This window comes from Mytilus edulis, chromosome 3 (assembly GCF_963676685.1).
Source record: "Mytilus edulis chromosome 3, xbMytEdul2.2, whole genome shotgun sequence".
Taxonomy (NCBI): Eukaryota; Metazoa; Mollusca; class Bivalvia; order Mytilida; family Mytilidae; genus Mytilus; species Mytilus edulis.
Window position 1 is genome coordinate 78,817,880 of NC_092346.1, and position 27,102 is coordinate 78,844,981.

General features: G+C 31.0%; 3 protein-coding genes across 4 annotated transcripts in view; 2 read left to right on the forward strand and 1 right to left on the reverse strand.

Moving 5' to 3' along the window:
- LOC139517536 (arylacetamide deacetylase-like) overlaps nucleotides 1-27,102 on the forward strand; it is a 572,982-nt gene that overhangs the window by 541,217 nt on the left and 4,663 nt on the right. The window lies entirely within an intron of this gene.
- On the forward strand, nucleotides 1,821-10,242 carry LOC139517528 (uncharacterized). Its single transcript, XM_071308712.1, has 4 exons — nucleotides 1,821-2,273; nucleotides 5,416-6,421; nucleotides 7,198-7,348; nucleotides 8,820-10,242. Exons 2-4 carry the CDS (start codon nucleotides 5,432-5,434, stop codon nucleotides 10,202-10,204), a joined length of 2,526 nt encoding a protein of 841 aa, XP_071164813.1. The 5' UTR covers nucleotides 1,821-2,273; nucleotides 5,416-5,431; the 3' UTR covers nucleotides 10,205-10,242.
- On the reverse strand, nucleotides 11,857-25,826 carry LOC139517532 (dynein assembly factor with WD repeat domains 1-like). Of its 2 annotated transcripts, none has more exons than XM_071308723.1 (13): nucleotides 25,721-25,826; nucleotides 24,521-24,593; nucleotides 24,034-24,125; nucleotides 23,330-23,382; nucleotides 23,060-23,118; nucleotides 21,811-21,933; nucleotides 21,194-21,293; nucleotides 20,163-20,270; nucleotides 17,811-17,917; nucleotides 17,119-17,240; nucleotides 16,119-16,291; nucleotides 15,513-15,675; nucleotides 11,857-14,186 (listed from the first exon to the last, which is right to left on the reverse strand). In XM_071308723.1, the coding sequence occupies exons 1-13, from the start codon at nucleotides 25,818-25,820 to the stop codon at nucleotides 14,152-14,154; spliced, it is 1,308 nt and encodes a 435-aa protein (XP_071164824.1). In that variant the 5' UTR covers nucleotides 25,821-25,826; the 3' UTR covers nucleotides 11,857-14,151. The 2 variants fall into 2 exon arrangements, with proteins under 2 accessions (XP_071164824.1, XP_071164825.1); XM_071308724.1 differs by having other exon boundaries at nucleotides 11,857-14,290.

Here is a 27,102-nt window from a genome sequence, read left to right on the forward strand (position 1 = left end):
CAAAATTTTCAAAATTGTTTCTATTGAAATTTGCTAACATTTGGTCGCAATTATCAATAATTTCGGTCACACTTCAACTTATCAGTGATTGACTTGAAATAGTAAGTTAAATTCAAAAACTCTGTTTGATTTAAAAAGGTATATTTTCAATGCCATTTTTTGGAAAATGATATATTATAAATTGAACTAAAATACACTCTACAACTCTTAATCTTCAGTGTTATATAATCTTGATAATAGTTTAACAAATCAATTTGCAATTTTTAGAATAGAAAAATAGCATATCTATATGCCAATTTGCAAATTCAGGCAACAGTAGTATATCGCTGTTCGAAAATGTCCCCAAAACAACTTTTTCATATTATTTTTGGGGGACAATATATATCTTAGTTTCAAGTTTATATGTTGTACCCATGTCCTACAAGATAACTGACGCACTTTGTTATCATTAAAGAATATTTATTTGGTAATTTCTTTTGTTTGTAAAGATCAAACGTAAAAGATGAGACATAAAAAAGTGAACATTATTTGATTAAGATATGAAATCGCATTTAAAACAAAACTATTGTGAACATTAAGTGGCCCGCTATCATTGAAACACAGTTATCTTATTTAATCTATTGAAAATGTGCTTATCATTCTAAGGACCTGCAGTTAATGCAGTTGTCTGCAATGGTGTTATATTGCTCTCCAACTTTGTATTTGTTTGGCTTTATAACTATTTTAATCTGAGCGTCACTGATGAGTTTTATGTAGACGAAACGCGCGTCTAGCGTATAAAATTATAATCCTGGTACCTTTGATAACTACCTATATTAATGTTCTTTTTTTTTGTCCACACCATACCTAAATATAAATCAAATTATTCAAACTGCTCTTTGAGTGATTTTTATCACTTTGATTTAACAGCTGTGTATAAGCTTACCAATTAACTAGAATGATTCCAATATATTTTGTTTGGTCCTTCGTTATATGTGCATGCTTTTCTTTTGAGCGAAGTGGAGTTTATAAGCAGTTTTAGAGACGCAGATATTATGGGCAGTTTGAGTGAATTATATTTACCAGCAGTTTGTGTGAGGGAAGTGACGTATTACCAGCAGTTGGGTGAGTGGAGAGTTGTTTGCCACTTTAGTCTCAAGTTACCAGTAGCTGGGATGAGGGGTTTATGTTATAGTATTTTTAACTCTTCAACTTTTTACTTCTTTGGCTTTATAATTATTTTGATCTGAACGTCACTGATGAGATGTATGTAGACAAAACGCGCGTCTGGTGTATTAAATTATAAGCCTGGTACCTTTGATAACGTCTTACACCACCGAGTCGATGTCACTGCTGGTGGACGTTTCGTCCCCGAGGGTATCACCACTTCGGTGTTGTCATGAATATCAAATATATGGTAATTTTTTTATAAATTTCCTGTTAACAAAATTATAAATTTTCCGAATTACTAATGGTTTTATTATCCCAGGCATATATTACCATAGCCGTATTTGAGAGATGCAGAAATTATGGGCAGTTTGAGTGATGAGGATTTTACCAGCAGTTTAAGTGAATTATATTTACCAGCAGTTTGTGTGAGGGAAGTGACGTATTACCAGCAGTTGGGTGAGTGGAGAGGTGTTTGCCTCTTTAGTCTCAGATATTAGTAACTCGGATGGGGGGGGGGGGGGTCTCATGTTCTATTATTTAGAACTTTTTAAAACTAGACACTAAGTTAAAAATCAATGTTTAGGTAGGGATCAAATATACAACTAATTATTTTGTCGTATTTATTAATCATAATGATGCCATATAGAGGTTTGCTGTTCAGTAAAGGGTCCAGAATAACAAACATGCGCAATGGCTCATTTTATATCATATATCTCTACTGTTTCAAATTACTTATTTCATTTATTTAGATATTAGATGTTAATCAATTACATCAAAATTTGTTATAATTTGAATAACCTTGTTTTATTTTACTTATGAATCATGTTTGAAAAATTATTGTGATTTTTCTGCTCTTTTTGGGCGCCGTGATTTGCAAATCATGTATTTGACAGTGTTTGTTTGTTCGTATTCATTTGACCAAAACAAATCTAATGATTTGATTTTCATAATCCTACACAAACATTTCATGTTATCAATACATAAATAAATATACATTTGTACACATAACCAGGTGAACCTTTCATTCATCGGAAATATGATTCATGAGGAGAATTAAAGTCTGACTTCGGGAAACTTTCACTTGAGATAATTTTTATTTTGATGAATTTTACAGATTAACAAACGTAAGTACAACAATTATATACTTAATCTAGTGCTAGTGTTTTAAATCGTTTATTTGACTTTACACTTTCAGACATGATGTGTATCAAAGATTAATTGTAATAACACAGTTTGTAGAAAGGTGACCCGCCTCTTTCATTAAACAGTAGACGTCTTGTTCTATATTTGCATTTATATTTAAGAGAAAGATTTGTCATTTTATTCAATTTTCAATTTCAAGTAGTCAGCACTTCGGTGTTGACATGAATATCAATTATTTGTTCATTTTTATAAATTTGCTGTTACACAATTTTAATTTTTACAAAACCTAAGGATTTACTTATCCCAGGAATAGATTACACGATGGTCTTGATGTATAGATTCAGCGTACTGATGTTGTTTATCATCTTAACAACGTGTTTTGAATTTGACTTACACAGTCATCTCAGTACCAGAGTCTATGACAAACGAGACGATTTTACACGATGGTCTTGATGTATAGATTCTGCGTACTGATGTTGTTTATCATCTTAACAACGTGTTTTGAATTTGACTTACACAGTCATCTCAGTACCAGAATCTATGACAAACGAGACGATTTTACACGGTGGTCTTGATGTATAGATTCTGCGTACTGATGTTGTTTATCATCTTAACAACGTGTTTTATAGTTCTTTCATTTGTCTTTGTTCTATTATTAATATTTACTTTTACTGTTGAATGGTTTTATGTGATATTCGTTTGACGTGGCTCGGTACTTATACATCTCGTCAATGTGTTTGTATTGTGTTAAATTTTTTGGTGGTTTGTTTTGTATATGCGACTTTTTGTATTTCTTTTGTTCTTATAACGTCACTCTGTACTTTAAAAGATCCCGTCAGTATTATATTGTTCTATTATATGTCATTATGATATATTTCTATTATGGATTACTATATACGTTGAACCACAAACGTCAAAATCATTCAATCGCGGAATTAACTATTTGTGGATTCTTATAAATTGTATATATAACTTTTGGACTAGTTTAAATCTCGGTCTATTTCTGAAATGTATTCTTACATACTTTTGATTTTTTTAACCCTGTATGCTAACATTGCTTATGTAAATTTTAAAATCGTTTGTATGCACATTGAACGACAAATTTATGTGACGTATAAAAAATTCTGACGTCAGACACTCAAATCAATGAATGTGTTCGTAAAAGAGGGACGAAAGATACCAAAGGGACAGTCAAACTCATAAATCTAAAACAAACTGACAACGCCATGGCTAAAAATGAAAAGGACAAACAAACAAGAGCACACACGACACAACATAGAAAACTAAAGAATAAACAACAAGAACCCCACCAAAAAACTAGGGGGGATCTCAGGTGCTCCGGAAGGGTAAGCAGATCCTGCTCCACATGTGGCACCCGTCGTGTTGCTTATGTGATAACAAATCCGGTAAATAGTCTAATTCGGTAGGTCACATTCATGAAAGAGAAGGGGATTGTAGTTACGACGTAAGGAACATATCCGATATGATTTGTGAAACGGTTATTCCATAACGGTCAACCAACTCGTGATGGCGTCCGTAAAATTTACGAAGGGATGATTTCAACTTCACCATTTGGAACTCTTGGTTTAATAGCTTCCTTGTGAGCAGCAACCCTCTATCAAGAAAATCATGATAGGAAATGCAAGCACGGGAATATCGTATCAGTTGGGAGAGATATATACCCCGTATGCAGGTGCTGCTGGAATGTTGCTACTTAGAAATGGAAAGTTCACAATAAGAAAGCTGAAATCATCTCTTTTTTCGTAAAGTTTTGTTTTCAACCGACCCTCATTGTCAATTTCTAGATGTAATTCAAGATATGAGGCCGACTTAACTGTATCTGTAGTATCTAGTAAATGTTTTTGTGTTCTGTTAAATTGTTCCTTTTAAAATTGTTATACGATGATGACTGATGTACCCATATTTTGACTATTTTATTTATTGTGTCTGTTTATTTAACGCATTAATGTAAATATAACGGAATTTGATGAGACTGTCATTAAAGTGAGAGGGTTAGCGCTATAGAACCAGATTTAATCCACCATTTTCTACATTTGAAAATGCCTGTTCAAAGTCAGGAATATGATAGTTCTTGTCCATTCGTTTTTGATACGTTTTGTTATTTGATTTTGCCATGTGATTATGGACTTTCCGAATTGATTTTCCTCTAAGTTCTGTATTTTTGTGATTTTACTTTTTACCTTAGCCGTATTTGGCACAACTGTTTGGAATTTTGGTCCCTCAATGCTTTTCAACTTTGTACTTGTTTGGCTTAATAACTATTTTGATCTGAGCGTCACTGGTGAGTCTTATGTAGACGAAATGCGCGTCTGGCGTATTAAGTTATAGTCCTGGTACCTTTGGTAACTATTAACACCACTGGTTCGATGCCACTGCTGGTTTTGTCCCGAAGGTATCACCATCCTTGTAGTCATCACTTCGGTGTTGACATGAATATCAATTATATGTTTATTTTTATAAATGTCCTGTTACAAAATTTTAATTTTTCGAAAAACTTAGGATTTTCTTATCCCAGGAATAGATTACCTTAGCCGTATTTGACACAACTGTTGTATTTTGGACCCGCAATGCATTTCAACTTTGTACTTGTTTGGCTTTATAACTATTTTGATCTGAGCGTCACTGATGAGTCTTATGTACACGAAACACGCGTCTGTTGTATTAAATCCTGGTACCTTTGATACCTTTGTTGTCTATAACTCAGTGTTTGTACAATAATGATTGAGTTAGAAAAACATATACTACTTTTCTTGGGAATTCGGGATATCAGGTAACAGAATAATATTAGTTGTTATGATTTCATTCATACTTTCCTCAGACCGAAGTCTTGAAAATGTCCCTTTGGTATCTTCGGCCTATCTTTTATATACCAATAGTCAGCAACAAAGAAAATTATATTTGTTTTTGTTATTCTGCTAACCTGCTATATATCTGTTCTAATGATACAAACAATAGTGAAAAAAAAACCACCTTTGTAATCTAGTTCAACGGATGCAATTGTAAAATTAGGCACTAATAAAAGGTTTACTGTACGTCTCCAGGCAGACAATGAACGCAAAGAAATGAGACAAGCTCACATTCATTTTCTTTTTTCTTTTACAGGGAAAAATTTTAACAGATGGAGAAAGAACGAGAGAATTTCTATCGAATCATTTCTCTTATTCTGAATCTCGGCACAAAAGCTAAAAGAGAACTACTGATACGTTATTTGTCAACAGAGAATATAACACTTCAATATCTACTTAGTATTTATGAACATGATTTGTATCATCTTTATTACAACACTGTCAAATGTTGCAAATGTACACCAAACTATAGGCTGCCAAGGAAAAGGGTTTTGAATTTGGTTCAGTTGGAAATATTGTTCGACAGAAAACCATCAAAACCACTTGGTGCTTCACCTTTACAATGTAATGCGTCTGAATTCTGCTGCTGCCAACTGTCATCAAAACCGTCTTTAACAGCTGACCATTTAGATTTCACCCTTGTGAGATGTTTATTAGTTAATTGTTGTGAAAAACTTTTCACAGATAGCTTACTGGTTGGTGAAACGACAGAATCTTTTCTAAACAAGCATAAGCACGACCTTTACCATCTGTGGCAACCACAACATACTTGTTGTTTGTGTCCAAAAGGATGTCAACCAAACAATACAAATCAGATCATAACGGATAAACAGTGGACACATATCTATAAAGTCACAAATCTCAAAACAACATGTCCCTCCTGTGGTAGTCCCGGGAATGCGTGCAGTGTGAAGGCTATAGCAGGAACATCATTGAATAATATACAAGATAAAAAGTTCATAAGAATCCTTTTGATAAATCTGTGTTCCTTACGGAAAAAAGTAGACGAACTTACTGACATCAGAAACAATGTATATGGACATGCTCTGGAAGTGTCGATTTCAGATCAAGAATACGAAACAAAATGGCAGCAAGCGCAAGCTTGTATCTTATCACTAAGCAGAGAATGTTCAAGAGAAACTGAAGGCGAATTTCTTATGAAAATTGATTTCATCAAAACAGGAGCTCTCGAAGAAAGTCTGTACCAGCAATACCATACCAGCATGTTAAAAGAAATAAGAGAAAATACTGATATCAAACAAGTAAGGGTTGCTTACATTTCAATTACAAAGTAAAATCACAAACATACCGAGGAAAATTCAAAACAGAAAATCCATAATCAAATGGCAAAATCAACTGATGAACACATCAAACTCAAGCCGAGGACTGCAGCGAACATATGTTTTAAAAATAGTTAAGAATGTTAAATAAAAGTTTTTAGACATAGTTGGAAAAAACACAATATATAAGGCACAGTTTAGTTAAGAGTGTTGTTATTAAGGAGGTCCTCGGCAAATAATCGGTCATATAAGGTTTATTTCAGAAACTCGTTATTATGTATGGACCTTCACAATTTTATATTTCAGAACCGCAACAATTCTATTTCATGGTCTTCTTTAATATTTACGTAGGTCAAAATTATTTCAAGACATCCTTATTAATTCAATTTAAGAAATACTTAAACATGTTAAATATAACAACAAACTATTTGGCGTAATCTGACAGATTCTAATTCATAAATTTTATAGGATTAAATTATGGGTATCCTGAAAAATATCCTAAAATGGAATCTTGATCAATTATGTAGGTCCTAGATTTTTTCATGAGGCCCATAATCAATTATTTATACTATGATATAGGTCCTTATATAGTTCAGTTTTGCCATACATATTAATGGATATACTGAAATCTATTAATTTGTTTTCGATTGGCAAACTATTTCTGCTGTTATAGATGTATATGAGAACAAAAGCTGTTAAAAATAGTGGTAATTTCTTTTATAATGTCAACTTTCGGATTTGTACAATTTATGTTTTAGGATATTTTACAACACTTAGAACAAACATCCGAACAAATGGTGTCAAATCAAACTTCTATCGACAGAACACTTGATGCTTTGAATGAAAAGCTTGACAGAGTGATCGAAACCTCACAAAAACTTCCAGTTCATACATCATCGCAATGTATTCGTAAGTTTGTATACTTATAATTTGACAAGTATCAGTTTTGTATAAGTTGGAACTAATATATTTTTCTATTAGTCTGAGGTATAAGTTCTCATCTCTTTTTTATTGATGAAGTAATTCGCAAGTTTAGGGTAGATAATTGTGTTGGATGCTCAAATGTGTAAAAAAAAAGAAGGTGTAAATCTATACAACATTTACAGATAATTGGGAGACGCCTTTAGAGACAAATAATTTGATTGGATTGTAAGACTGATTAATACTCATGGTCATAAGCTAGGTTTCCGTTTCATATAAAAAAATATTACACGTAACCAGTGTCATTATTCTAAATATTAAAATGATTTTCTTATCCCAGGCATAAATAACCATAGCCGTATTTGGCACCACTTTTTAGAGTTTTGGGTCACAAATAATCTTCAACTTTGTACTTGTTTGACTTGCTTTACTATTTTGATCTGATCGTCACTGGTGAGTCTTAGGTAGATAAAACGCACGTATGGTGTATTAAATTATAAGCCTGATACCTTTGATAACTATTAGCATGTCGAAATGTCCTATTGTAATGTTTATTTGTGTATTTCTTTGTCCTGAATGTTCTTGCATTTATTTGTACTGTAGTCCTATCATGTAATGTTGTCATTTTAATGTTATATTTAATAATACCATAAAACCGCGAGGTTTGGCTCACCGAAAAACCAGGTTCAACCCACCATTTTTTTTTCTTAAAATGTCCTGTACCAAGTCAGAAAAATGACCATTGTTATATTATAGTTCGTTTCTGTGTGTGTTACATTTTAATGTTGTGATTCTGTTGTGACGTAGTTCTCCTTTTATATTTGATGTGTTTCCCTCATTTTTAATTTGTAACCCGGATTTGTTTTTTCTCTCAATCGATTATGAATTTCGAACAGCGGTATACTACTGTTGCCTTTTTTAAGTTAATGTTTTAACGATTTTCTTATCCCAGGCATAGATTACCTCAGACTTATTTGGCACAGCTTTTTGGAATTTTGGATCATCAATGCTCTTCAACTTAGTACTTGTTTGGCTTTATAAATATTTTGATATGAGCGTCACTGATGAGTCTTATGTAGACGAAACGCGCGTTTGGCATACTAAATAATAATCCTGGTACCTATTGTTGTACATTCAGTAAGGTTAAGATATTTGGCATCCAGTACGGTTCAGTTGCTTTTCAGACAATTCAATATGATGTTGTTTTGTGCAAGTAAATAACAACTTAACTATCTGAATATAGACTGAAACAATCTTATTTGACATCAAGCAAATTGTAAGAACAGTACTGAATTTACCCCAGAGGATAAGTCTGAAAAATGACAGAAAGACTGAATAGGCTTAACAATTTATTTTTCAGTCTTTTAGAATAGCTGTTCAGATCAAAATAATTGCTTCAGTTTAGAATTGATTTGCTAGTGTAATATATCACACCAATTTTATAAATTTATAATTTCAGAAACTGAACCACAAGATGTAAAAGAACCTGATGATAATCACATGTCAAAATTCAACAAGAAAATTAATGAAAAAGAAAAAGACTTCATATCCTTAAATAAGAAAATCAGTGATGCAGAAACCTACAAAAGAGTCTATGTCGAGAAAACTTCACAAATGAAACAAGCAATAAATGAGAGATCGAGACTTTTACAAGAAGACATTGTTTTAAAAGAGAAAGAGCTTATAAAAGAAGTAGAAAAAAACGAATTTGATGCTATTCAGAAACTTGATGAGTTCATAAAGAAATCTGTTGAAATGTGTCAAAAGCATGAGAAAAAGATCAATAATTATAAGAAAATACTGGAAAATATCAAAGAAGACGAGGAAATGGCTTTGCAGTTTGTTCAAGACTCGGAACCTATGTTAGATTCCATGTCCCTCAGTGTGAATGTGGATTTTCCTTGCCCCTTAAATTTTGAATACAAAGCATCCGCTGATGTCAGACCATTGTTTGGGGAGGTGAAAGAAGACAACAGAATCGGTACAGATGGGAAAGAAAAGTCAAAATATTGTGACTCTCTAGAAGTAATAAATAAATTCAAGGTTGAAACTGGCGATTCATCAGTCTATACTGTAACTGTTAGACCTGATGGAAAAACATGGGTTTCCACAATGAATTATAACCTTTGCCTTGTTAATAGGTCAGGGAAAATCTTAGCAAAAGAAAAACTACATTTCGTTATATTTTTCTCAACCTGTGATAAACATGGGAATTTATATTGTTCAAGTCGGGAAACCAGTATCAATGTGGTGCATCTTGATACAGCGGACTCCAATAATTACACTGTTTGTGAATTTGAAAACTTTAACCCCTATCTTACCAGAGGAATCGATACAAATAAAGAAAATCATCTGTTGGTTTTATTATGGAAGGGGGATCAAAGTAAAATTGCTATCTTTTCAGAACAGAAAATGCTTATAAAGGAAATCCAGTTAGATATTGATAAAACACCTATGTTCAATGAAATTCATTATATAGCTCAAAATAAGGATGGAGACATATTCCTCTCTGGTAAGTCACATCTGGTTTGTCTCAAACGTGATATGAGTTACCAATGCCTTCGACCGTCTGATGAAACATGGAAAGGAAAAAGCTTAACTCTAGATCCTTTTAATAATCTTATAAGTACTGAATGTCCACTATCTTTGAGACCCCTTAGCATCCTTGTAACAAACTCAATGGGTAAAATAATCAAAACTTTTACCATACAGGGACCAGGTATATATGGTATGAATGGTTTAAAGGTAGATTATTACAAAGAGGAACCAGTTCTATGGATGTCTACAACAACAGGTCATGTCATCATTGCAAGATTTGTAAACCATGACAAAAATACATTGTAATATAAATGTACAGACAGTAAATAAACTCATCATAGATACCAGGACTAAATTTTGTATATACGCCAGACTCGCTATCGTCTACAAAAGACTCATCAGTGACGCTCGAATCCAAAAAAGTTAAAAAGGCCAAATAAAGTACCAAGTTGAAGAGCATTGAGGACCAAAATTCCTAAAAGTTTTGCCAATCCAGCTAAGGTAATCTATGCTTGAGGTAGAAAAGCCTTAGTATTTCAAAAATTCTAAATTTTGTAAACATATGATTTATAAATATAACCATATCAATGATAATTCATGTCAGCACAAAAAATGCTGACTACTGGGCTTGTGATACCCTCAGGGAAATAAATCTCCACCAGCAGTGGCATCATATCCATTCCTACACTACTGATTGTAGAAAGAAAAACTTCAATGCCACATTCAAAAAGATTTTTTATTCGTCTGTGATTTTTTAGTTAGTGCATCCGTTTCAAATGCAGGGTATTAGATCATCATTAATACTCACCTGGTCTCCTCCACTCACTGAAAAGTGGCAGTTGTGGTAAGCTGTTATTTTCTTTACGCTAAATCCATTAGATGTTTTATGTGTACAGATTGATTTATTAGAATTAAGATACATGATTTTTTTTAATTAGTTGTTGTTTGCTTTGAACTAGCTGTCAGTCACTCTAAGTAGTTTTGAATATGTACTACATGTCTTTAAATTGTGAAAGATGTATAAATACCATGCCACTTCCAATCTGTGTTTTTGACAGATGTTTTTTTTCTGCTTTGTATACTGTTCATTAATAAATTTTCGTGGGTACCAATTTTCGTGGATTAAAGAAAACTAAGGATATTTTATTTCGTGGTTTTGATGAAGTCTACATATAAACCTATAGAAAATTTATCATTGGTTGAACAATTAATTTTGTGGTTCATTTGTAACCACGAAATTCACGAAAATTGGTATCCTACGAAAATTGATGAATCCACAGTACTTCGAGTCAATATATTTTCGACTAAATCTTATAGGCTGTTTTTATATGGTGCTATTATGCGATTGTCACATGTTGGGGATTGTTCATCACTTACAAACATGTTAAACCCGCCACATTATTTATGTGTATGTCCCAAGCCAGAAGCCTTTTGTTCTGTGGTTGTCGTCATATTTTTTTATCATAAATTGTTTTGTTATAAATTAGGATGTTGGTTTTCTCAATTAAATTGTTTCATATTTTTAATGTTCGAGTCTTTTATAGCGGACTACATGTATACAGTATGTGGTTTTCTCATTGTTGTAGTATGAACGGTTGCTTACATTTGCTAACATCTATTTCATTTGGATATTTGTCTTATTTGCAATCATACCATATTAAGTCATATGCTTTTAGTTTAATGTTACTATGGGAATTGCATAAATAATCTTGTTGGTTTTCTGTTTTGAATTGATTCATATTTTGTTGTCTGGTCTCAGACATTTCATAGATTATTATCAATTATATGGTATCGGTTTTGCTTAATATTATACAAGACCATATAGAAATCTACAATTATTCAATGTCCTTGTCATATGGTCTTTGGTAGATAGTTGACTTATTTGCATTCAAACCACATCTTAGTTTTATATTAACTACTGCTACACTTCAGGTCGAAATATAAAAAAGTAAAACAAAACTGTTCCATAATTTAATTCAGGATAAAACTAATTTGCACAAGTTCAAAGATTTTGCATGATTGTACAACACATCCTTATTTTCAAAACAATACACACAAGCAAAAACTGATCTGTCAAGCATTCACAAACAATACAAAATATTGCAACACATAATTACTAAGTAAAAATAGAATACAAATAAACATTTATTTTTGCTTTAATATATATAACTATTAACTATACCATTGTACCATTTTTAACACCTTTTAAGATATCTTATTTTCTAATGTCAAGTATACAAATATTAGAACTGAAATCCCGTTAAAAGCAAACCATACTACAATAAAATACATATTATATTTTTGGGGAAAAAATTGTTCCAAACCTAATATTATGTAAAAACATAACAATTGTTCATATGATTTGAAAATTTGACATGTTGATCATAAACACAGAAAAAAGTAAAATCGATGCCCCCATTTTTTTCTCCTGCAATTGACATTTGGAATATAAGCAATAAGATTGAAGTTATAAACAGACAATTATGTCTGTAATCATAGAAAAAGTAATGGAATGTGCATATCAACCAACAGTAAAGGTTTTGATCCTTATGGGGTAAGGTTTCTGAAAAGTTTTATAATAACATAAAATGTACTAACTACAATTAACTTGTTACTTCTGAAAAATATATAAATTAAGAGGTGCCCATAAGGGTTTGGTTTAATACTGGAATAAATAAGATTTTTGGAATGTCTCTACTTTTTACATAAGAAATTTCTGACATATATTTCATTAAAATAAACAAAAATTTGGAATGTTTTTGTACAATATACATGATATACGACATTATGAAATGTTTTTATCAAATATGTGACAATTATGTAATGTTCTGCATTGTACATAATGTAGATCTAGAATGTTCTTCAATAAATAGAAGTAATTTTTGGAATGTTCTTCATTTAATATAACTCATTTATGGAATATAAATCCATTTCTTGGACGGACCTAATTGTAAATAGAACTTTCAGATAATTTAAGGACGGACACAATATAATAAATATATGATTTTATTTGTACAAACATTATTGTAAAAATCTTTGTAATATATTAAATAAAAAAATAAATCTGATGGAAAAGAAAATAGCTCACAACAAAAACAAATTTTATTAAACACACCAATTTCATTTCCTCTTTTACTACAACCACAATTTTTCACTGGTCAACCTTTTTAAAATTTATGCATGGGATGTAATATGATTATTTTCTGATGCTACAATCAAAAGTGGAAAGTTCTATTTCATCCATAGAAGACAAACTTGAAATTGGTGTATGAATACAATAGAACTTAATAAATAGACAAACAAGCCTTTACCATGTTAACTTAAGACTACAATATAGTAATATGACTCAATGTTATGTAATTTAATTTACTGGTTTATTTCAGGTGAAAGGTAAACACTGAAATAGTGTATTTGAAAAAAATAGTTTTTTTTTTTTAAACTCATGAATGCTAAAATTTGTATAATTTCTAGTTTGATAGCCCCTACAGTGTTAAACCAAAACCTAACTAACCATAACAGGTGCTACATAGTTCTTAACTTTGTTACACTTTTTTGGTTTCACTATTTTGCCTTCCAATCTTACCATCAAAATGATAACTGCAATCAAATTCTAGAAATTTTGATAATTGTGAAAAAGCAAATGTTTTGGTATATAAAACTTGTTTTCAAAAATATTTTTGATTATAAAAGTGGTTAACAGTTTCAATAACACATGCATGTGATTATCATAAATGCATACCATTTTTATCCAATGTTAATATGTAACTTACACAATTTTAGCACAATATAATTTATTATGGAATTGATAAGATATTAACAGCTGTTTTAATTTCTTATCAAAAATCTAAGTTCCACTCTATGATTAAAACAGTACTACAAATGTACATCTGCAAGGTAAAGTCATCCATTTTTGTATTTACACAGTGATTTCACTGTTTTATACATATGTTTATACTGTCTTGACTAAGAAATAGAAAAAAGAACCGGTGTTTACGTTCACAAAAATACTTTGTAATAATACTTAAATATCTGAACCATGTACAAATACATACTACTAAAGTAAATGGATTTATATTTGTGCAGCACAAACAAATAAAACATGTTTTTTTTAATAAAATACAAGATTTTTACCATTAATTTTGTTGCTACGCAACCAGTACATTACGCTTCCAGGATTTTCTTTACTTCTTTTATAACTCCTTTTAAAGGTATGAACACAATCCGATATTAATTCTTTAGGAAATCAGTCAACATCATCTCCATATCCGACATGTATTATCTTTGCTACCTGAATAAGGAAAGGAATAAAGTAGTCAGAGACTTTAACTTTGACCTTTAGTAAACTTGATGACTTTTGCTAGCTCCATATTCTAACGGTGTTATCTTTACTACCTATTTCATTGGAGAAAAAGGAAATTTAAGTTTTCTTCATTTTAATATGTTACATTAAACCAAGCTGTGCAAGTGGTTTTCAATCAATTCAATTTGTGCAGAAATCAAACAGGTGATACAAATTTTCGAACAGTGTGTACTCATAAACAATACTTTCCACAAAATTGTAAACATATATTGTTTATGATACTGTTTAAATCATCTCATCATAGTTACTTCTTTTACAGTTAGAGGCAAGTATTAAGGCAATCTCTCAAATCTAATAAAATAAGGTACTAAAGCATGTTCAACAAATAGTATTAAACATTTGACTTCTATATATTTGCAGAAAATAATTCTTAAAAATTCATTTTTATAAATTATTAATTTTTTCCTCGACGAACTCTGACTATCAATTTCATAATTTTTGGTCTATAATTAAAAAAGTTTCCCATTAGGTCTCTATGCTAATTTTATTTTTTGAAGCGTTGATTACCTGATGGAGTAAGTATAAGTAGTGTAACGGCCTTCAAACCAAAACAAAAACAAAATACATGTGCTTTTAATGTTTGTTTATTTGTACCATGTGATTATGCATATTTACATATTAAGATGACCTCTACTGACCATCAAACAAACTTAGATTTCATGTCATGTTATTGTAATAACTGATATATATATATATGATAGGAAACTGCAATTTCCATTTTCTGTTTAAAAAAATATTTATAGATATAGTATAAACTATTATAAAATAGTACTTTATAGGCAAAGGATATGAACATGAATATTGTTTTATATGTTAACTTTACTTCCATATTGTTATGTTAGTGGACATGAGTTATGACAGAATTTACCAACTATAAAAACTCTTTTTCTTATTTACCTAAATTGTTTGCTTCCAAGATGTGCATTTTGCACATTAATAAATAACTGAATGTATATTAACTTTAGTCTGTTTCTTTAATTAACTTTTCAGAGCCTCTTAGTATTGTTATACAACTCCCCATGCTAAAAGCATGAAAAGCTTAACCGATTTTTAAATACATATTGCAAAATCAAACATATTTTCATTGAATTTCCACATTTTGCAAAAATCGAACTTTTAACCAAATATACAATATAGATGGAATTTAGTGATCATAAAGAGGGACAATATATATAAGGCAAAAAGTTATAATAAATAACAACATTTATGATTCTGACACACACAGCTGCCTAACAATGAATGATGTTAGCTTACCTGTAATCATTGTATTTCCTTCATAATTGAATGCACAACTAAATATTTCATCTGTATGTCCTTCTAATATTTGTTTACATGATCCATTCTCTGGGTCCCATAGTCTAGCTGTCTTATCTGAACTGGCTGTTAATACTGATGTTCCTTGTGGATTGAATGTTATCTGTCAAAATACATATACAAGTATTTATTACATTTTGTCAGAAATATATCTACTGCTGTTCTCCATAGATTTTAATGAACATGGGTATTTCAAAAGCCAAGACAAACTATCATGAAAAAATATTGTTATGTTCTGATGGAGAATTGAATTCAACTTAAAATTTAATATGAATGTATGACACTTCTTTATTAACTTTATTAATGCCATTTGTAAGCCAACATATCAAGTTATCTACAAATGTCATTACACTGTTCCTAAACATAACTAAGTGTTGATTAATAGGTACATACTTCCCATCAAAATGGACAAACAGTCCTTCCAGCACACCCTCTCCCCAAAATCCTAGCTTACTTTTGTTGTTGAGTTGCTGTTCATTGATGTGCTTTTTTGGCTGGTATTTAACAGACTGATAAAACAATGAATTTCAATAAACATGAATTTACCTTAGATATTTCTCCTTCATGACCTTCAAACTTGGAAATTAACTGATGAGTGACGGCATTATAACATCGTGCTGTTCCATCAGCTGATGCTGTTAATAACATCTGACCAGTATAATCAAAGGCAACATCTAATACTTCATCATCATGTCCTCTTAAAGTTCCTATACACCGACCTATAAAACAAAATCATTATAATGACATCTGACCAGTATAATCAAAGGCAACATCTAATACTTCATCATCATGTCCTCTTAAAGTTCCTATACACCGACCTATAAAACAAAATCATTATAATGACATCTGACCAGTATAATCAAAGGCAACATCTAATACTTCATCATCATGTCCTCTTAAAGTTCCTATATATCGACCTATAAAATAAAATCATTATTTCAAAAATCATACACTAGTTATAGATTACTTCTAAGACCCATTGGTGGCCTTCACCTGTTTTCTGCTTTTTTGGTAGGGTTGTTGTATTTTTGACACATTCACCATTTCCATTCTCAATTTTATTCTAGTGTATAATTATTTATCACAAATGAAAATAAATGTAATATTTTTCAAAACAATGTGAAAAATATTTTCATACATGTAAAAACAATCAAAACAATCAGCAGTACACTAATAGTATTCTGAATGACTCGGTCATTCACATTGCCACCTCTGGTGGATATTTTCTCTATGGGTATCATCAGTCTTGTAGTCAGAACTTCTGTACTGGAATGGAATATCATGCATGTCATTTTCTGTAACTTTAGTGTTGATAGAATGTTAAATTGATTTGAAACACTGAGAAATCCTTAACTTTGTTAGGCACATCTTCAAGGACATTTTGCTTTTTATTAATGCTCTTCAATGTCTTTATAAGATTTAGTCTTCCAACTGTTTTTATTGGAGAGCCACTAATGAGTCTTGTGTAGAAATAAGGTATGTATGGCATACTATATTATATGTCTAATATTTCTAATGAGTTTTTTTTCTTGGTAACATAACTTACCAGATGGAGTGTCCCAAATTTTACATGTTTTATCCATAGAACCTGTAGCTATTAATGAACAGTCCCAATTAAACTGGGCACTACTGATCTCAGCTTTGTGACCAATTAATGTGTGAATTCGTCTGAAATTAAAATAATTAATGCCACTAATATTTTAAATACAAAAATAAAGTGAATGGATATATGGTTTACCAGAATACTACCTAGTGCAGGATTTTTATCTCCCAGAACAAATATTTTTTTAAAGTTTAAAAGGATATTTCTCACCTTGAATTGGTTAATAATTGATTGTTGCTTGCTTCATGCCATGAAACATGGAAAAGAGTTTTAAAACAAAGTCAATTTCCAAAACCAACTTATTTTCGACTGGTCTTGATCAAGCAGAAGTCCTGATTTCACAGTTCTCGATTTGTTTATTTGTTTCACTAGGTTGTGAAAAACATATTGTACACTAATTGAAAATTAGATGTTCTTCCAGAACAGAAATGTAAATCCCAACATTTATCAAAATAAAGGATTTTTTTTCTTAATAACATAGGTAATAAGGGAACAGAAAGCAAGGTATAGTTATTCTATAAAAAAATCTTTTTATTGTTATCCAGGCTTAGTACCAAACAAAAAGCAAATCAACTTTATCAGTTATTCCTTTGATATAAAAACCTTTAAAATTTCTGAAAATATTCAATACTCACTTTCCAGATTTGACATCCCAAACAGATACTGTATGGTCAAATGATCCTGTTATTAGTTGTGAACCGGTCGAGTTGAAAGACAAGGATATGATTTCTGCAGAATGTCCCTGCAACAAAATTATGATCAATTAATAAAGTGCTATTTAAACAGGCATCATGTAAGTATTGCATGGCAATACATATTCCCCTACGGGTTAACAATTCATTGTAATGGAACAAAATTCTAACTTGATCTGTAACTTGTCAAGTTGTAAACTACATAAAATAACAAATAAACCTACCATTAATTTCTTCAAACACTGTCTTATGAAAGGGCTTTAACTGAACAAGGAGAAAAGTGTAAATCGTAAAAATCGAACTTGACTTGTAACTTGTCATGATAAAACAATATATCAAATATCAAATCAATATCTTCAAGCACGAAGAAAAAAAGTCTGGAAAACTGATTTTCCGGACTGACTGTTGAACAGATGGGCAGAGTGCAAACCTAAAGTCCCCTTCGACTTTGTCGGTAGGGACCTAAAAATGTTATGGTATCACTTTGAACCTAAATGTATACAGGGACCGCCCTGTGCGTCGCCAATGTCACAATTTGAGATTTTTTATTTCATCTGGCGACAAATTATGGCAGCCGGCGATATTTCTGGCGCCAACATTTTCTTATGTAAATTTTTTCATTTCTTTTCAATATCGATCTTCATTTTAATTGGTATTTAAAAGTTTTAAAAAATAAATTGTACAAAATTTTACCTGGCGACAAGTTAATGACTATGTTTACGACCCCAATCTAATCAACAGTTACAACAGGTGTCATTATCTGTTGTTACAGGTAATCCATTTATTAGATGGGTCATTAATGATCATCCACATTAATTAATTCAAATAGAATTGATCAGACAGCATTTTGTCTATTTCATTTGAAGAAATGTTCATACGACAACACAATTTGCAACATTTACTGGTCAACATAGTTGTATGAAGAAAGCATAACTGACAGGAAGTCAAAAACCATAATCAACTTGTTAAAAACATTGTTTTACTTGTTTTCCGTTAATAAATCGCAAATTCAGATGAAATTGGTCTTTGACTGCCCTCAGTTATGATACGAAAATGACAAAATCGGCGGCCATTGTTAAACATATTTACTTCCTCTAAGTACTGTCTATAAACCCCCAAAGAGGAGCACACCTGAACAAAGAAAGATAACTCAAATTTACTTTTTCCTATCATTGAGATACCTACTTTAGACATGTCTAATATAAGATATGTCTACATAATTATGGGTTAAGAATTTATATGTTTATGTCTTTTGAGTTATGGGAAGAGTTAAAGAGGGTCTTAGTATCAGTTTGTGTAGGATGCCTTTTGACATCTTTTTCTGTATTCTTTATTTTTAATACAAATTTTCACTATTCTGTAGATTTAAACACCTTTTATTTTGTTTTCTTCATTCAATTACCCCCTTTTTCTATTCTTTATATTTTTATTTTAAGACATTTTCTCTATTCTGTAGCATATACTGACCATAAGCTAATTTATATTCTTCAACATATGAAATACTGACAAAAGATAATAAAATACACATGTTTTTTTGTTGTATGTATATAAACCCTATGCAATAACTTACTTAGCAGTCGGAGTAAAATGAAGGCCAACAGACAGACACCGGTCTGTAAAATAGGTTTTTCCAGTCCACAATATCCAGACAGGATAACCGGATGTGAAACATCCACATATCATCATTACTTAGTATTACATGTTAAATGATGTAAAGTGCAGGCTGAGTGCATAAAAAATTTAAATTGAACATATTTTAAATTTTGGTAGAAGAAATAAAGACTCTAGCTGGTTCTAAAGTTTGCTCTAAGTTTTCAAAACTGGCGACAAAATAAATAAGCTGGTGATTTTTCTGGCTCCAACTTTTTGGGAACCAGAGCAGCCCCTGGTATATCCTCAGTTTGTAGTTGCATAGAGTTTGCTGAATCATCAGAGTAAGGTTTAATGAGCTACTGTATGTTTCATCAGAGTAAGGTTTAATACTGTATGTTTATCCTATATTTTTTCTATTTCCTTGATGTTTGTCATTGACTGGTGTTATCATTGATTGCCTCTTGATATCATCTTACTATTGTTTAGGAATATATAGTGATCAATATTAACAAAAGTTGTAGATACAAAATCTAAATACCCTCCCTTAAATGTTAACTTACATGTCCTCAGGAAACAATATTGTCTATGAGTGAATGTTCTATTTTTTTTAATTATTTGTGATGTTACCAAAAACACATCTATGTATTTTTAGATTCAGTCTTATAATAAAATTAAATCAGTTCATCTGATCAGTTAACTTACACTAAGAGTGACTAATTCACTTCCAGTCTGGACATCCCATAGTTTAGCTGTTGTATCCATACTACCAGTAGCTATTATAGAACTCTGGGGATTAAAACTTAAACAAACCTACAAAATAGGAAAAGTAAAATTAAGTGTTCCTCTAGTTCAGATAGTTGCTTTGAGCGTTCACTACCTTCCACTTATATTAAATTTTGTAAAAGATACAAAGAAGTAGGTCCAGTAAGGGCCGATTTCGGCCTCAATTTTCAAGTTCATCAAACGAAAGATTTTAGACATTTTCTAAACACTTAAGTGTCTATTTCAATTGATTCAATTCGTTAATGTGGAAGATTTTAACTTAATAAGTCATTTAAAACGCCCCGATTCAAGGTTAAATATGAAAAATCTATCAAATATGCCAAAAATCGTCACTTTTCAGATGGTTTTTGTCAAAAATGAAAGTGGCCGCATCCGTGTTCATCCTCAACCTTTATATATATTATGTATTATTATCAAATACAACTTACATTTCAATATTATGAATGAACACGAATGCGGCCACTTTCATTTCAGACGGAAACCGTCTTAAATTTAACTAAAATGCTACAATTGTGAAGATTTCAGTAATTTAGCATGACTTAATGATGCTAGTACCCGATATATGTGCATTGTGTTGTAAAAAACAGCCCATATTTATGTAACAGAGGCATTCTACTTTGCAATAAATATCTAAACGATTACATTTTCACAATTTTCTAAAACTGCCATATTTTGAGGCCAAAAAGGGGTCTTACTGAACCTACTCCTTTCTTTGAAAACATCTTTATCTTTCAACCTCTGGAAATATGAATACAGGAAGTATGATTTAATTTAACTTTGGTTTCAGAAACAAAGATTTAATAGAAAGTCTATGTGTGAATGATAAAAATTGATATTTAAAGAAGCTGTGTAGGATAAGAATTGAATGATTTTTAAACATATTAAGTTTTTTAGCGCATTTGCATATTAATCCATTGGTATTCATTATTGCTTTTACTAATATATCTTACAATTTCAGCAGAATGACCTCTATATGTATGATAACATTTGCCGGTTTCTGAACTCCAAAGCTTACAAGTCTTGTCAAATGAACCTGTGGCAATTTTATCTCTGAAAATATAATTCATGCATAACTAAATTGTAGTATATTTTGTGTAAAAATATTATTTTAAACAAGATGTACTGTGATGTATTGCTCACTTAATATACTCATGCACAATGATGGTGTTCACAAGGTATGGCATAACCAGATAAAGCTGTGTGCTGTTGCATATCATAAGGCATAAACTATTACTTTTAGTTCAATAGAAAAAAACAAAAATTTTAGTAAGTCACATGGTATGGCTGTGAATTGTAGCTGCTGAGAAACGAAAGAATTATATGTTACAGATGGAAAGAGGTAATATAAGTTATCTTTGAATCAAAATTTATGCATTTTCAAAACAGGTGTAAAATTGAATACACCCTTGATTGCACCAAAAAAATAATAAATTCAATATGAAGTATTCCTTTAGGACTTTGGTACTCCTCTTAGTTAGAATGCTGAGTCAAGTTTATATATATCATGTACAAGTTGATTTAGATGGATCTAACATTGAAGAAATACAAAAGATTATAAAAACCTTACCCATAAGGATTATTAAATGCTATGGCATACACTACATTTTTGTGGCCTTCTAATGTATGAAGTTCTTCCCCTGATGCTGTGTCCCATACTTTACAGGTCCTATCATAACTTCCTGTTATAAAACTACGAAACAAATCAAACCGTCAATGCAAATGCAATAAAAAGAACATACAAGGAGCATATTTATATACATGATATACAGAAGAAGATATGCTTACAACATTATCATGGTTCATGTTTTACCTTACCTATTTAAAAAAATAAATCATCTGATTTAATATCCCTATTACAATTTCTGTCCAACTTGTTGCATATTAAATGACCCAATTGAACAGTGTTGACGGTTCAATACTTTAAAAAAAAAATGCAACCTTTAAGCAGGATTGAGTTCATTTTCTGCATTGTCCTGTAATGACTTCAGAACACACTTTGTGTGATCCTCTATTGCGTACATTTTTTTCCTGAAAAAGTCTTGTGATAATGGTATATATTTACTCTTGATACTTGTGTATAAATCAGAAATTAAGGAGTAAAACTTGATGATCCATAAAAGGATTGGAAACTAACTTACGTTTCCAGAAACAAGATTAACCAACTGAAAGGAAAATACTTGTGAGAGAAATACAAAAACAAATACTTTTAACCCCAATTAAATCAATTATGTTACTTGTTCTCTGTCACTTTGTATTGAATTTAACTGTGTAATATTTTGATATTTAATCAAATAAAACTTTTTTCCTAACTACACAGATACAACCAAGACAGGTCACAAATCTGAACCACAATGTTTATGAATTTAAATCTTGCTTAAAATAGAGATGGATAGATGGATGTTTAACTTCAAGTGGAAAATTGTAGGCATATTCAGGACGAGACATGATTTGAATATAAACCCATCTTTAAAAAGCTTGTTCACATGGTAATATTCTATGTCCACAGACACATGTTTGAACTCACAGTCTGCTAGTCTTTGATCTTATTCCTATTCAATGGGTGCAAAGCAGAGAAGCAGAAAATACAAACTTTCAAGTCTTTCAATGGATTGACACCACCGGGATTCAAACCCATCATTCTTACATACGATGCAGACATCATAATGATGTGTTTCACTGTTTAAAAATAACGAATTTCAAGCAAAAAATTATTATATGTTGATTGATTATTGCTAAACATCCACTGACAAATATTTTAAGTGTATTTGTACATGTCAAATATATATTACTATTGTACTGATATTACCACAACTCACCTTGACCCTGACTTGTTAAATCCTACATTGGTTAATGGTAAGATATGGGCTCTCAGCACCTGTGTTGAAAATTTTAAAATATTAGTGCAATAAATTATTATACCTATAAAATACATTTGCCTCTAAAGCAAAACTTGTTTTGTTTTATTTTTCCATGATTTGTTTAAAAAAAACAAAGCTCAGAAAAAGTTAAGATGAATCCTATTATATACATGTACTTTTAAAGTTTATATAAGTCTACAAGATAATTGTACTATTCATATAATTTACCTTAAATAAGTAGAAGTGATGATCATCTTTTTGTCCTAACTTTTCTTGAAGTCCTGAGATAAATGTTAAGGAAATTTTTTATCATCTATTGTTATACATGTAGGTGTATATATATTACTGTAATGTGTAAATTCAAAAATTCACGTATGCTATGTTAAAACTTTCATGTAAGAAATAAAAACAACAGTTACAATTATGATGATTGCCTTCCTCATCAAAGCATGTTTGACACACAATAATACTTCTCCCCTTAATGTTGGAGACACAGCTACACCATTGATCTAATTCTGTCCAGGAATATTTCATATCAAAGTAAATCAGGCATATTTTCAATTCCAAAAAATTCCCTTAGGTGGAAAAAGATACTACAAAACACACATTTTAATACAAAACTAGTTGACTCAAAATGGCATAAAGTAAGACTAACTATAAATAAAATATCAGCAAAGGCTATAGTTAGTCATGTAGAAACCCCCACCAAGTTATTAAAAGAGCACAATGCCACATGTCATATCAAGTTTCTTTCCTTTCAGAACTAGACTGTAGAATCTATATAATATTCAGCTTATATACAACTACAGTTCACAATTACTGTAAATATCTGTAGTCAAATTGCATTCTTTATATTGTTAATGTATAATATATAGCAGGTAGTCTTGACTCTAAGATATATGTTTTATCTTGGTTATTTAAAGAAAGGATACTCTGTATGAGTTTTCTAACTTGATCAGCTTTGGAAGCTGTTATTAGTGGTTCCTTTCTAGAGATCTCATCTACTACCGCATCTACATCTGTTCTGCAAGAATTAAAAACAAAAATTAAACATGTAAAATTACTTTCATTTGAAGCAAATGTATTTCAACAACATGACAGTAGTACAGTGGCTCTATTGTCAAGGTATATATGAGATAAAAAAGATCTGTTTCATGGTTTGAAAAAAATACTTTTTTAAGATTTTTGTTGTTTTGTTTTCATTACACAACATGTACAATGTACAAAATGTAGCTACATGTATATTGATTAGTTTAGGTTGCTATATCTGAGAACACTCCTTATAGTCTTGGAACTGAAGGTTCTTGTTTAGGTATCTCCTGATTGACAAGTTTTATGATTGATCTAATGGTCTAAACCTCCTGGATACTAACTAATCACTATAGCCGATCTAACATCAGTATTTAATTTTATACTTACTCTGGTTTTAAATCTAAAAGGTCGATTGATTTCGTTTTTAAGTTCCCTCCTTGTTCATATTCTAAAATAATACCTGAAAAGACACAAGAAACATGAAATACATGTACGGTACATGTACATATATACTAATAAGTGCAGAAAAGTACATCACATGTAAAGTTTCTTTGATTGGTCTCAATGATACTGCAGATTAGGTTGTACATGTTGATTGGAATAGTAGTGTACAAGTATATTTTTATTGTTTTTAATACAATAATATAGATTAAGATTGGTTACCAGGTGCAATCATCTGATAAGGAAAGAAATTACAAAAAAAATATTGAGCGATAAAATTAATTAGGCGCATGAATTAATGGATCGAAAACTTTAGATAACAGAATAAAGAGATGAAATATAAAATATAGATTGATTGGTGTTCACTAAATGTCCAGTGGCAAATATTTCATGCATTATAAGGACGAACATAAACTGATAAAAGAGATCAAAGAATACAGAAAAAAGTGAATCGGTAAAAATTGAAAGATATAGAAATGTAGAAATTAGAAACGATGATCTGAACCACCCCACACTCAACTATATACATTTCTAAACAAATCAGGGATTCATTATAATTAATTGTAATTACTACCAATTATCAATCTATAAATAAATAAAGCTTCAATGTACATGTAGACAAAAGCAATTCATTTTTCAAAATTATTTTCATTTTATTTTAGTTAAATATTTATTTAAAAGATTTACCCTTTAATTTAGTCAACGAAATGAACACATGACATGTCAACCCAAATCTCTTATAATCTTTTGACAAAGATGTTTTTTAATTCATAATGGAGCAAACATACTCTCTAGGCAAACAAACCCGTAATCAAACAGATCCCCTCCCCCTACTAAATACACATTTAAAAAAAAATCTTTATTAAAACCCTTCCTCGATAAGCTGTCCAAAATATCATACAGAATTCAACTTGCATGCCATATCTAAACTGATCTTCTCAAGTGCTTGCTTTCAGTTTTTTTCTGAAAGAAATTTCTACGTTGGACATGTTTGTACAAATGCAAACAAAAAGGTTTTTTTAATAATCGCCGGCATTTTCAATAGATTTATTGTCGTTTTAAATATCTATAGGAGGAAAAGATAACATCAAATGGTTTACGACAGACTGCGTTTCACATGTTGTTAATATTTTTAAATTTAAACACCTGGTGGATAATAACGAAGGAGAAATCTTTTCAACTTCATCTTGCTAGTTGATTTGTGTACGGTATCCAAAAAGAATAAAGATGGCGTAGAAAGTTGCATTTTGGGTAATTTTACACAAGGGCGATAATCTGAAGAAAATTTAGCGGGATTTATAAAATATTTTAGAAAAAAATCTGCATAAATCACTTGTCATTTAAAGACGCAAATCACTCGAAAAATAATACGTTTGAATTCCAAAAGTTAACATCGGAAAAGTGGAATCACTTATTTTACAAAATCAACAAATCAATAAGCGGTAACTTGCGTCAGTGCCGACACAAGAGATTTTTGTATAGGGCTGGAGATGAATGGAAGAATGAAGACGTGTGTGTGAACAGAGAGAAAACTGAAGCGAATTTTCATCTTTTACTGACAGCATTACTGTGTTTTCTAAGTGGTCTGACAATACACAAACCCCTTTTAATCTCGAGCATTAACTTTTAACAAAGGAGAACTTAAATACAAGACTTTAAAGAGCTGAAAGTGACAAGAAAAAGACGCTATTTTTTCACGAGGCCGCCTTTTAACTTTTGACATCACCTTTTTTAGATTTTTATAATTGACATATATCCGTTTTAGTGTTTTGAAACTGTTCTTAAAACCTTGATAAACATTTAAATTATCATAATTTACCGAATTTTAAAAAAAGTGAATCTTTATAAAAGGAAAATCCGTCACCCCTGAACATTAGTCACTAATATCACACAGTGGTCGTCCAACTCAAAAGAGAATTTGCTTATATATTCCGTAGAACTTAGATGCTTGGTACTGGGAATAATAGACTATAGACACTATCATTTGCTTGCTTCAATATATATCTGCCTATGTAACTCAGCATTGCACTTAGCCTGTCCATCTATAACCTTATAATCATATGGTTCTGTACTACAATGAACAGTACAACTCATTAAATCAATAACTGAAAATAAAATATGGAAAATCCAGCAACTCAAAATGACAATGCTAGGCCACTGAGAAAAAGTCAACGAAACTCGAGAACAAACCTCTCAAGAATTAGCATAAGTCCACAGAAAAGCAATAACATAGAACAACTTCACACAAAACCATATGAGCTTAACATGGTCAAAGCAATAGAAAAGAAACTGAATAGCTGCACATCTGAACATATACGTGTAGAAATAAAACCAAGAAACAATATGAGAATTTTTCTAAGTACATCTCCTTATGAGTTAATTAAAGAGAACTTACCAACATTGCTTCAAAACTACACAAATGTGGAAGGTCTAACATTTAGTACAGAAAAGGGTTTTGACAAAGGTGGCGCAGAAGTTGAAATTAGGTTTCGAGTCCTTAACCAACTAAAATCAAGTAAAACTGGCAG

Excerpts from the sequence above, each read along its gene's own strand:
- LOC139517532 (XM_071308723.1), bottom strand. The coding sequence starts at position 25,820 with ATGCAACTTTCTACGCCATCTTTATTCTTTTTGGATACCGTACACAAA. Across the intron at positions 17,918-20,162 it reads GTGAATTAGTCACTCTTAGT|GGACATTCTGCAGAAATCAT; the intron begins GTAAGTTAACTG and ends ATTTTGTTGCAG. Across the intron at positions 14,187-15,512 it reads AGGAAATACAATGATTACAG|GTAGCAAAGATAATACATGT; the intron begins GTAAGCTAACAT and ends TTCCTTATTCAG.
- LOC139517528 (XM_071308712.1), top strand. The coding sequence starts at position 5,432 with ATGGAGAAAGAACGAGAGAATTTCTATCGAATCATTTCTCTTATTCTG. Across the intron at positions 6,422-7,197 it reads AAAATACTGATATCAAACAA|GATATTTTACAACACTTAGA; the intron begins GTAAGGGTTGCT and ends TTTATGTTTTAG. Across the intron at positions 7,349-8,819 it reads TACATCATCGCAATGTATTC|AAACTGAACCACAAGATGTA; the intron begins GTAAGTTTGTAT and ends TTATAATTTCAG.